Source organism: Hemiscyllium ocellatum, chromosome 8 (genome assembly GCF_020745735.1).
Source record: "Hemiscyllium ocellatum isolate sHemOce1 chromosome 8, sHemOce1.pat.X.cur, whole genome shotgun sequence".
Classification (NCBI taxonomy): domain Eukaryota; kingdom Metazoa; phylum Chordata; class Chondrichthyes; order Orectolobiformes; family Hemiscylliidae; genus Hemiscyllium; species Hemiscyllium ocellatum.
This window is the reverse complement of record NC_083408.1, coordinates 50,929,866-50,943,137: the sequence shown is the minus strand read 5'-3', so window position 1 is coordinate 50,943,137 and position 13,272 is coordinate 50,929,866. Positions and strand designations below refer to the sequence as shown.

The 13,272-nt window shown below is 38.3% G+C and overlaps 1 protein-coding gene across 3 annotated transcripts in view; it reads left to right on the top strand.

Moving 5' to 3' along the window:
- Positions 1–1,056: 1,056 nt before the first annotated feature.
- The window catches only part of LOC132818203 (RNA-binding protein Nova-1), a 283,933-nt gene continuing 271,717 nt past the window's right edge, over positions 1,057–13,272 (top strand). For all 3 annotated transcript variants that reach the window (XM_060828982.1, XM_060828981.1, XM_060828979.1), the window contains exons 1-2: positions 1,057–1,493; positions 2,809–2,952. In XM_060828982.1, the coding sequence (XP_060684965.1) occupies positions 1,358–1,493; positions 2,809–2,952 (280 nt within the window). In that variant the 5' untranslated portion in view covers positions 1,057–1,357. The remainder of the gene's footprint in view (positions 1,494–2,808; positions 2,953–13,272) is intronic.

Genomic DNA, 13,272 nt, shown 5'->3' with positions numbered 1-13,272 from the left:
CCTCGTATTTTCAAATTTGGGACGAAACGCCGGTCATTTAGCGACTTTATTTATCGATCATCTACATTAAAAAATAATTAGTTTGATACACTTTAAAAAAAATAAAAGCTACTATTGTATTGCTGCAGAACTTCTGCTAAATTCGGACAGCAGCGTACCGCTTTAGAGGTAGATGTCTTCAAAATCATTGCAACATTTATCCCCCGTACAGCCGGGCGTTTGCATGTTTCACTCACTGAGATCATGTAGGATAAGACAGGCAAAATAGGATGGGGAATGGATGGACATAATGATACTTTATTTTCAAAATGTGCCAGCATTACTTGTTGCAGCTTTCAACTCCCCCCCTCCCCCCAGTAAATAAACGATTTGCTGTCAGTGGAAATACTTTTGAGAACATTTGATGTTCCTGCTGATTAAGTCTGGTGAACCAGGCTATTTCTGAGAAGTGTAATGATTGGATTTGCTTCGCAAGTCAGCGGAGAGGGAAGCAGCGTGCTGAAGTCGGAGAGCGGTGTGCTGTGAATTGCACTCAGCCTCCCTGAGGGTGCATCTTGCTGCAGCTCCGCTTCTCGCTCGCCTTGCATTCAGGGGCACGCGATCCGGGCGCGAGTGCACACTCACAGCGCACCCGTGCAACCGGCTGAGAGCAGCGAGCACTCGCAACGACACTCGGCTTTTAGATTGCCCGGCGCTCGCGGACAGATCCCGGCACAGGCAGACCGCACACAATCCAGCAGCGTGCCCCCACCCCTCCCCCTCCAACACACCATTGGCGGATGTCCCGCACCAGGGCCCAGCGGATTGGAGGCCGGTGGCACGGGGGGCAAGGCTCTGGCTGAGCCAAGCTCGGCGTCTATTGGCTCAATGCTGCTGCCAATCAGGCGTGTTGGGGGCGGAGGGGGCGGGGTAAGACAGTGGAGGGGGTGGGATTGCGTGACCTCTGACCTCCTCCCCATCCCTGCCCTCCCCCCCTCTCCCCCTACCCTTTCCCTTGCTGCACCCCCCCCCCACCCCTCCTCCATCCATCCATCCATCCCCCCCCGACAATGAGAGAAGCTGCACCGAGAGCAGCGGCGGAGTGAGAGCGGAATCCCCGTGCACTGCCCCACACACATCTGTCTGTCACCATCCCTCCTTCCCTCCCTCCTCCCCCTTGCTTCATCCATCCCCTCTTTACAGACATCACCGACACATTGCAGTTTTCATTCACCCCCCCCTCCTCCTCCTCCCCCCCCCTACCCCCACTTGGCCCTATCAGCGCATCTCTCTCTCTCTCTCTCTTTCTCTCTCTCTATCTGAGAGCCCGCAAAACATCAACAATAACACCCTCATTCTCCTCATCTTCATCCTCATCATGATGGCGGCAGCTCCCATCCAGCAGAACGGGACCCACACCGGGCTTCCCATAGACCTGGATCCCCCCGACTCCAGAAAGCGGCCGCTCGAAGCTCCTCCTGAGGCGGGCAACACCAAGAGAACCAACACTGGCGGTGGGTAGCACCATTTCTTCTCCGTAGCTTTGCTTACATATATAGAAATATATAGAAGCCCTTTGAAAATGGCGTCTGTTCTGTTCTGCAAGCCATTAAAAATATTTTTTTTTGGTTATTATTTGTGACTTTCTTTCTTTCTTCCAATAATTGATCTTGCCTCCCGGGTCTTGGATGGTAGGAATTATTGGCAAGTGCAGCGGGGTGGACTTGACCTGGCCAGAAACTGTTCTAATTTGAGCTGTGGGATGAGGAGCGGGGCTCACTTTCCAGCGTTTATTACATTTTAATAATAGGTGGTTAGGAAGGAAGGGGCATTGCGACTCGTGGTCTTTGTGGTTAGCCAAAAGCTTGTGCGTTTTGTGTGATTGATCATCATCGTGCATTGTTTTTCTTTGGGGGGGGGGGGTGTAAATTCTGTTGATCAACAATCTTGATTTGTTTTTGTGTCACTGTCGCGGTATATTGTCGCCGTTCTCGCTTGTTCGCCTTTTGTTACTGACAGTGTTACCTGACAGTGTCAGAAAGAAAACAGACATTGACTTAAAGTGAAGTGATCCTTTAATTAATGAGCTTAAAGTGATCACTGTTCTTTAATAACACCATCTGCGCAAAGCTGGGGATTGTTCTGCAGCGTATCTGTATTGTGCTGTGACTAGTCACTGTTGGGGGATCGGGCGTACAATCCAAGTTCTGAAGAGAGGGCTGTCATTTTTCTTTCCACACCGAAAGAAGGATCACTGATTCATTCACGTGTAGTTGCTAATTATGTTCGTATCTTGTGTCTAAAAGTAAGCAAATAGTAAGTAATCAGTAGAGTTGCAGCGGAGAGTTGTTCTCGATTAAACTGCGTTTATTTATTGACATAGTGCGGTATGTGGAGATATTTAACTACGCTACACGCAAACAGCGCGGTTTTATAGGTCAATTACAAATTCACGATCACCATGGAAACCACGACTGTCATCATCTTCTGATACATTATTCAAAATCCTTCTAAACATGGGTACGCAGAGGCACTCTCTCCCTCTGCATCACAAAATGTCATTTATTTTTGTGGCGTTTGGCATACAGTATCCGTTTCTTTTGTAATGTCCAATAGTTTAGGCAAATTTAATAATGTACTGCATAGAGTGGTTTTTAAGGAGCTTTTTCTTGCACGACAACAAATACTGATTAATGATTATTCCATTCTACCAGGGATAGAGTATCGTAGGGGTTTGTGGTGGGTGGATAGGTGAATGGTTGTGGAAGGGATCGTGATTTTTGGTGGGGATCTGTTATTTGCAATAATCTATTCGTTTTCCTTTCGCAGAAGACGGCCAATATTTTTTAAAAGTCCTTATACCTAGCTATGCTGCCGGATCTATTATTGGAAAGGGAGGACAAACCATTGTCCAACTGCAGAAAGAGACTGGTGCCACGATCAAACTGTCCAAATCCAAAGATTTCTACCCAGGTAGGTGACAGCGGGCTCAGACCCACAGCTGAGAGGAAAGGGGAAGGATTCCTTTAAATATTTGGAGGATGCTATCAATGCAGTACAGAGGACGTGTTCAAGATCTTGTTCGGAAAGAGTGACTAATGTATTTGATCGCGCCCAATGTCAGTTTTCAATGTTGTGTGGTCGTGCTGAGAGAATCTTTTGAAAAATATGTTTGTTGCTTTTTTTTGTTTATTTGCAAATGAACCGCGAAACTGATTTTGTGCTTGAATTGTAGTTATTTTCTCTCTGCAATACAAAGTTGAACGCGAGGCAAGGGAGGGAAAACAGCCAGTCCGTACTTTTGACATAAATATATAATCCATTTAAAAAATCGCAAGCTGTAACCGGGTTATCAGCTGATCTCTGTGATATGATTTTATTGCGCAAACTGTGCGCGAAAAGAACTTTTGTCCTAAACAGGAATTGCTGAAGCCAATTTGAGGTTGTCTGCTGATAATTATGATGAATGGGATCGCCAGAGCTCGCGCTTGGCAGGGACCCGGGGCTGGCTGCACTCTTTAGTTTTGTCATTCATTCAGCTTTGGGATGTGACTGACGTGGAACGAGCTAAATTAAAAATCAGTGGCTTGATGACTAAAAGGGTCTTTGAATAAGTAAGCTGCTTTTGGAGAGCTGCTTCGCATCCAATGAGATGAATGGATTCCCTGATCTAACTGGGACAGCTGGTGTGGTGCTGCACCAGAGAATTTGGGCTGTTATTTCTCAGGAAGGAAAGGGGCTTATTTCCCTGCACCTGACCAGCGAGGATTGCGGGACACACTTTCTTAATTTTGAGGGTTTTCTTTCAAATAGAGAAAGAGCAGTTTTAGGAAAATGAACAGGCTTAGTAAATTCTACTTGTACCCAATCCAGAACAGAGCCATTGACGGCTGCAGTTTGTTCTCAAATCTGAAATTGTAGGTAGTGCGCTGTAGAAAGCCTTCAAGCTTATACGAATTTGATGCGAGCATTATAACGTGAGAGTAATGCTGCGCCTTTGACTGGTGACTTCATATCTGCGAGAAGTTAGAAGCGATCAGTGTACCTTTGTCATGAGCTGGAATGCTCCTATTTGACCACCATCGCCTGAATTTTCTGAGATCTTGGCATTCCTCCTCACAGCAGATACCTGTGGTTTCCTTCCAGCCTTCAGGAACCACAAATGCACACAGACAGGAAGACAAACTGTGCGGCCACAAGCATTCTGTGCAACACGTGCAGCAGTGTGTGTACCAGTCTGAATCCGAGTTTATTCCCCATTGAATAATAAAGCCTGCAGCTGTATGTGTGTGTGTGTGTGCGTGTGTGCGCTTTGGAGCGAAATGCCTGCTTTATAATTCAGGGCGTAGATACACAGCTGATAATTTTAATTTGGGGTTTACACAATCATTTCTCACTCGCTATGTAATGGGAAATGTATCGTTCTGCCTCCATGCACAAAGTACATATTGTCTCTCATCGAAGGATTCAGTACAGCATCCTTATTGCTATACTCTCAATTACATTTGCAGTTTGCTTCCAGCTTGTTCTCTGATATTGGTTGAATTTCGTTGCCACGTTAGAACAAAATGTCAGTATTCAATTTCTGCACTGTGGACTATTGAAATATTTGAATGTTTAACAACATCACCAAAAATAATTTGATTTTAAAACAGGCTGATGTATAAATGAGCTTTCATGACTCATGTATCTCCTCCTTTGGGGTGTACCTTTCCTAGTTGAGATTTCTCCCTATGTTGCATGTTGTACTAAAAAAAATAGTGTAACCAGAAACAATTTCTAATAACTACTGCCCAGTGTAGAATTGCTACTCATTTTATAGTGATGTATTTGGCAAAATATAATGTCCATGTGGGTGCTATGGTTATCAGTGATGGCTCCCACTGAAATACACGTGTACTTTTGAAACAATTCATTTTGTTCTATTTTTAACTATGAAAATGCGTGTGTTGATTTCTGGTGTGCTTTTTAAAGTAGATAGTTTTGGTTTCATACAACATGAAATAACTGAGCCATTGAAATATTTCTTAATTGCAACAGTATTACAGGATGATGAAATGTAAGCCAAATAATACAGGCTTGTTTGCGAGAACCAGAGCTAGTCATAATATACCTTAATGGGACTGTTGTTGTAAAGGTAGATTTCTCTCTTTGTTGCAATTAGCACATATTATTCAAGAAAATAAAGACTGTAGATAGAAATTGATATCTTCCTATTCCATTGAGCATGTAATAAAGGCATATGCATGCCCATGCCTGCTTCACCGATCTACTTAGTGTAAATCCTTAAGTGGATATCATTAAGATCATACTCTGAATATTTAAAGAAATATTCAATGGAAATAATTTATTTCTTTTTGTTTATTAGATATACATTTTGTGGTTGATATTCTCACAGTAGTGACACTTGATAAGCTTTCAAGGCAGCTGAAATAACCAAGTGGAGAGCATTATATATATTTTTTAAAAATCCTCTATTAACATCACACCTAGCCAGCAATGCTTTCACTACTGTGAAAGAATTTAGAAAGTCTAGTCCTTATCACGTTGATTTTGGAGGTAGTTTGATGTGCACGTACTGGCACATTTCCTGCATTACAGCAGTGACTACACTTCAAGTGTGCTTCATTGGCTGTGAAACACTGAGATATCCACTGGTTGTGAAAAGTGCTATATAAATGTAAGTTTCTTTTATTATTGCTGCATATTGTTCATTGTACTACTGTAAAAAAAAATTTTATAAAAGTGCTTTCACAAATTTGAAATAGTGGGCAGACTGTTGGATAATAGTATGATACGAATAACGTTTAATTTCATGACTACTAGTTAACCCTAGGTATCCATCAGCTTTTCTGGTCATCCTTAAGTATGCACATATTGCTCTTTGCCACACTGTATTCCATACTTTTTTCATTTTGTGGGATAATGAAAGTTATGTAAATTCAAAAGTAACCTGAAGAATTTGTTGAAAACCTCGCCACCGTTTTTTAAAAAATTACAGTTTGCTGATTGGGTCATATCCACTTTTTTGATATGCTACAATAATATTGGTTTATTGTTTTAAACATAGGATACAGAATTTACCACTTCAATTAATGGCTACACACAACTGAATAACTTTCCTGAAGTGATTAATTTATTAGTTTAAAAAATGCACAGAACATTTTGTTCCCTTTCTAGTTTTTGTTTGGAAATTTAACCAAAAAGCATAGTTATAGTTTGAAGCTGGTGCATGGAACAGTATATAGAAGTCTTGTTTTGTCATATGTGACATTGAATTACCTAGCTGAACAGAGTAATGCCCTGAAAGGAAAGGATCTATATTGAAATGTAACTGACTCTGTGTGTGCTAGTCTTGACATCCAGTTCATTTTCAATATGTTAAATTCAAGTCATTGAATAATTCTGTCAAAAAAACTTATTAAAGACATTTAACTGATTTAAACACTTTTCATGCAATTATATAATTGTTTTAAAATCCCTTGCATATATATTTAAAAAATATTCCATTTTGATTTTAAAAATATGGGCTATTATTAACTAAATTTGCCACTCTTTAAAGTGATTTTCCTGTATGTTCTGATGCAGAAAATTATGATTATACCATGTTTGTACGTAACCAAATACTTTATTAATGTATCTCCTTTCTGCTAATGCAAATTATGAGCTGTATGCAATGTTGAAGTCTCTGAGGATTCCAGAAAGATTGATTTTACTTTTTAAAATAACTTGCTAAAACTATTGTGAATTAATTAATGCCCTTCGTATATTATATTTTCTGACCCATCTTTCTAATAAAATAGTGTATCAGACATACACATGTTGAATTGCAGAAAATGAACATTTCAAGAGATGCAGAGAATGCCTGCTCAAAATGTTAACAAAGTCCTCAAAATTTTGATAGGTTTGAATTGCAACGGTATTATCACATGTTGAATATATAGATGCTCAAAATTTTTTATTGCAACGTAGCCAATGGGGTGTCAAAAGATGGTTAAAGAAAAACAAAAGCAATTATATAGAGTTCTGATGTATGCACATCTTAACTTCTTAAGATTATTCATCCCATTGCCAGCTTACTTGATAATTATCTCAAAGAGCTGCCAACCTTTCAAAATCACAAAAGATTCTTGATATTTAAGTGTTAAAGCACAGCACAAATCAGGATAGTGAGGGGATTTGTTGCCATATAGTAACTTGCCAGCTGCTCATACTGACAATTCTTACAGGGCAGCTGTTGGTCATGTGACTGGTGTAGATGGATTTAAAGAGTTACTTTCTTCTGCACAAAAGATTTTCTTTGTCAGAATTGAGAAATAAAAGACAAAGCATCAGTGCAATATGTTGGAGTTTTGGGGTAAAATGCAATGAAAATTACAATGTGACAACTATGGTGGCAATCAGGAGCACTAATAATTCATTAAAGGTGCATGAAAAATTTATGTTTTAAGCGGGAGATAATTTCCAGAATCAACTATAGTGAATGCATGTGATAAAATAAAACTGAGTAGCATATAATTTATAGCTCAGAACCTAAGTTACGGTAACATGTATAAAACTTTCAGAATAAAAACAATTCTAATAATTAGGTGAAATATCTAGCTATTATGAATTGTGCTTTGGTAGTGAGATAAATTATCAGTTTAAATAAAAAAAAGAGGATTTAATGTGCATTACTTTATTTGCTGTTCAACAAATAACTATTAATTCAGTAAATGATGCACTTTTAAAATTGCAGCACTGTATTTTATTCTATTCCTCTAAAGATTTTAATTCTGTATTAACATGAACACACAGGCGGAATACATTGATTAAAATAGCTGTTATTTTAGGTTTGTAGTCCAGACTGCTGAAATATTGAAGTTGGAATAACTGCTGTGAGGGTCCTGATATTTACTGGGATTTCCAGGTCAGGATGAAGAGTTCAGTTTGCAAAATCTGAAAGTCCCTAGGGGAAGCCAGCTTTCTGAAAAAATTGCCTTCCTGGGTACTGACACTCTGGAAGAGTGCAGCCCAATTGAGAATTGTAATTGTGAAAGGTTTGGAAGGTTGAGGGAGATTAGACTGAGAGATTGGGGTGGCAAATTGGTTGGTCTGGTTGGGTCTGTCAGTGAAAATAGGTAGAGGATGATTGTATGGAGTGGGAAATAGACTTACCTGGGCAGAAACACTCTTCCTGATCCACAAAAGGCATTGAAAAGCTCATGCCTCTTCTGCTGAGTAGTTCTCACATCATTTTTGCTGTAGTCCAATCATTTAGAGGTGGGCTAGGTTTGGGTTTAAAAATTTTTCACTTCTTTTTATCCCACATGGAGGGTTAAAATTAAGTCCATGCACCCTCATTTCTAAGTTAATTTAAAAATAATCCTGATTTTAGAATTTAATCTTATTAAAAGAAGTGAAAAATTATGTTTCAGCTGTATACTTGGGAGAGTGGAATAATGCGTCTCTTGTTATTTGAACTTTGATTGAATGAATGGACTCTGATATAACTTGGGAATGAGGGGTAGTAGGGAGAAGACCATGGTGTACTTGTTTGAATTGGCTGTGGTCATCGCTCGGGTTCTGTTTCAGCACAAATTGTTTATCCATGGGGTGGGAGCATTTTTTAAAAAAATCTTGAATTAATGAGTCATTCCAGCAGTAGCTTGCGTGAGAAAAAAATGAGTGGATTTAAAACAAGACACTGAATATGAAAGTAATTTCCTCATGTTCAGACTGCTATGCCAATAATTGCTATCAAGTGCCCCATGTTAATTTAATTTTTTTTTAAAAATTGCATTTATCGCTTGTCATCTGACTATATCCTGTTGTACTGAATTGTGAATTCTGTGAAACAAAAGCGTCTTTTTTTTGTCTTAGAGTAGTATCACAAATTCAGTGCTAACTTGTAAAATTTTAACTAATGACTTTTTGTTAAACATTTTTAAATGGAAATTGTCTTGACAGTGATGTTTTTCTTGAAAATGGCATAATTTTTAATCCACATTGTGTCTCTCTCTTCTACTCTTCCCACCCCCATCAGGAACCATAGCTCAGTTATAGGCCTTCTCAAGTGTCTCTGAAGATCCAATGTACTAATACTGTAGATATAAAGATTAAATATTGTTAGCTGGTGAACTATCCGAACTTGTCAAAGTGAATAATGAGTAATCTGCTTAACTTTGTAATATTTTTAAACTTTGTTAAAATTATTAGTTAGGAACCATTCAGATATGTAAACATTCAAATATGTACATTTCACTTAAATAATGTATAATATAACTTGATGACTGATAGACTAATGAAGGAGAATGAGTCAGTTGCACAATTTTAAGACTGAGATGAGAATAATACCCAGCATGTCTGTATTTCAATTTAGAAAGTTACACTTTCAAACAGGAGGTATAAGTAGTCATAGCAAAATAATATCGACAATATTGCACAACACCCAAGGTTAATGTGGGTGGATTCTGGTTGAATCGGTATCTCAAGCCCATGTGAGTGAATTAAGGAGAAATTGAGCACTGCTTCCTACATCATTTGCAAAATGAAGGGCCGGTCCATGAATTTGAACTTCTGTTGTAAAGGAATGAAAACAGCTGTTATAAAATTTCAATTTTATGGCAGCTGGTGAGGAACTCAGCAACTATTAAACCAATACATTTTAGATTCCCTTTAGTTTTATTAGATTCATAAGAAATATAGATTTTGTCACATAAGTCGGTGTTAGGTGCATTTTCTACTGGGTCCCCTAAAATATTTTAAACATCATTGGTCTCTATGCATTGTTGAATAATAATGTGAATTTTAAAAAATATATATATATCATATTATATATTAATGTATACATATAATATTGTCTGTGTTTGAGGCTTACAGTGTCAAACTGTTTACCTAGATGTTGCAGTGCAAAAGGATTATGATACGTTTGAGTTTAGCACCTTAAGAAACACAAACGTTTACAGGTTGCTGTTATATGTTGAAAATTACAGACATTTGTTTAAGTAAGTATGCTTGTTACCAAAATGCCTTATGCTAAAATGTAGAAAAAAAATTTACTTTGGGCAGGTTGTAAAGCTTACTTTCTGATGTCAACAGATGGTTGTCATCTTGTTCACTTGCTGATGTAAGCCATTACCAATTACTGTTTGCTGACATCAATTAAAGACAGTAATGAAAAGCATCTCCTTTCGTGAGCTAGACTTAAAACATTTCTGTTCAGCTCTTGAAAGTGTTTATGTGTACTTTCACAGTAAATTAATGGATTACAAATTTTAATTAACACGTTTATGTAATTGGCATAGTCTTAATTGAGTAATTATTGGAAAATAATTGGTTATAATTTCTGCTACAAGACAGGAAGAGAATTGATGGTCTTGGTTGACATTGCAGACTGAGAGAGCCCATTTTAATTTCGCAAATAGAGCACAAGGACAGTTTGTGGTTAAAAATACAATGCAAAACCAATGTAGATATTTTCTGCATCAACCTGTGGAGCAAGTAGGACTTGAACTCAAGACTACTGGTCCAGAGGTAGGGACACTATCACTCTATCACAAGTGTTCCCCAGAAATAGCTGTGTGCTGTAGCTATGATTAATGTGAATATTTTTGTAGAGAATACATTTCAACCTGAATCCTTGTGTGAGGTTTTGCGGCTACCTTTTAATTTGGTGCAGGGAAATTATGAAGATAAAATGACTTAACTGATTCAAAATGCTGTTTCGGTCTTTAAGCTGTGAAATCAGTGACTTGTATTAAAAATGTTTATGATTTAAGGAAATACATGCAATTAGATACAGGATTTTTAGTATTGTATATTTTTGATCTCTACTTGTAACAAAGAGGTTATTCACTTCATGTTCTACATAGCAGAGTTATCATCACACTCCAGAATTATTTGCAGCCTTGAAATTGTTCCAGATTGTGTTTTTAAACAATCGTAACACTGTGATCTTTATTTGGGGTGAGCATGACTTAAGCATTGATTCTGATTTTTTTCCTTTTGTAGTCATTATGGTTATCAGTAAATTCTATGACTGATAACTAATGATCACACTTAAAGGCTATTTGTTAAATACAGTTCCTAAAAATTGTATTGAGGAATGATTTGCAGTTAACTACTAGGAATTATGTGTACAATAGTTATGGAAATTTCATTTCTCTTCTGTACATTTTTAAACTTAATATCATTATCATGTTAGCATGATGTTGTAATGACCTGCCTTTTTTTGTACAATAGAGCATTTTGCACATTAGCATGTACGTCAGCACCAAGACTTCCTAAGTCATATTTAACACATTAAAACACAAGCTCTCACTAAATAATCCTACCCTCAGAAAAGTACCATGCGCTGCAGCGGTGTGATCTTTCCTATTTAGCGTAGTAGCCATTCTGTGCTTGCTCAGTGGGATTGATAAGTTGCTAAAGTGCCATGGACTCGTGTGTACCAGTATCTGCTCTCAGCTAGTTCGAAGAGGAGACTTCACTTCTGCCAGTCCAAGGTGGATTTGAACCAGGTCCAAAGCTGAAATGCCAGTCTCAAATCCCACATACTTCTCGGTCCTGTTTTTCGTGTTGTTCTTCTCTTTCAGTGGTCGAAAACTGTCATAAATTACCAGGCAGCTGTGGTTCTGTAGCTGTAAGTTACTGAAACTGATAACCATTCCCCACTCTCCTGTTCTGCTGGGGATAGAGATGTGGGAACCTCGGTCTTTGTTGTTATTGACCACAATGTTTAGTTGCAGCTGCTTACACTGGAGACAAGCCAGGATACACTCTTAACTGTTGTAGGCCTGTCAAGCCACATCTTTTAGAAATAGAAATGACTTTTGAGGTCTGAGCATGAGATTGTCATCTCATTTCCATCTTTGGATTGATTCTGATATAAAGTAAAAGAGCATCTGCAGAGATCTGACTGACAAAACTCTCACTGGGACTCGTCATTGCTCGCTGCAGCAGGTGCGGGGTTCTTCAGTGCTTTCAAAGGATTGAGAATTTTGTTTTAAAATTCATCAGGAGACTAGAGGGAATGTAGTCTTGTGAGCAGTGTGCTAGATGTCAGTTGTCCAGGACGGGAATGCTGCAGGTAATTGGGCAGAACTGGTGGGAAATGTGGCAATGTGCTTCTCACATTGCACTGCAGCTGCTGGTGAGCTTAATTAATCTGACCCTCAGAGGCTCTGGTGTCATGGTACTGCACACACACACACACACACACACGTACACAAGAAATGGGCAGAATGCACATTACAGTTCTTGCAGGTCTGCAATATCCTTGTGATTCTGAGAAAAGCATGAAAATCATTGCAACTGAAAAAATGTTCTGTAAAGAATCATGTTACAAAAATTCTACAAAGGTTGCACAATTTGTAGCTTATCAGATTTCTAATGGGATAACGTCCATAAAATTATTTAGCTGGTGAAATATAAATCAAACAGCTGAGCTTAAAATGGGCACCAGCTGATGGTTTGAAGATGGAATAATAATTTTGATATTGAAACAAAGTTAATGTTAATTCCATAACTCCCATTGTACATAAGGTGACAATTCGCCACAATCGACCACACATTTATTATTTACAGTAGGTTGGTTGAATTGGTTATGACAATGGTGCCCACATCCCCCTTCGTATATGCTATGTTTCTTCAAGTTGCATTTTATATTTAACTTTGCTTTTTTGCTTTCTGCTATAAGCCTAATAAAAATAAGTATGGATCTCTCCTTAACCCAGACTAAAATGCTTTTACAGGTTTATATTGGATTTGTTTCAAACACAATAATAAGATTTCTTGCTTAGAGTTGCTTATAATGATCCCATGTATCCCCTCTGGCAACACAGGTACTGGATTCTCATGACTCATTACAAGTATTGCAGGTATAATCTAAAGCAGACCACCTTAGTTGTAGAATATATTTTCACTCCAGGCATGCCAAAATGTGCTTGTCTTAGGGAATGCTACCATTTATTCTGATTATGTTAACATGAGATAGCTTAACACTATCAATCTTCAAGTTTTCTCCGTATAACTAACTAAATTCTAGTTAAGAATATGGTTAAAATTGTAATCAGTGAACTTAAAGGATTTCAGAATGTTAAGTAACGATAAATACTTACTAATTGCCCCTACCCTCACCACTTAGCATCACTTGTAAACATATTTTTCTCAGCACACAGTCAAAACCCGCAGGTTACTGCGTGGATAAAATATTTAGTCTGTCCTTTCAAAGAATGATGGAAATATCTTGCCATGTGATGGCCCATATTTTCCTCCTTTTTTAATAAACATGCTAAAATTTCATAAAGTGAA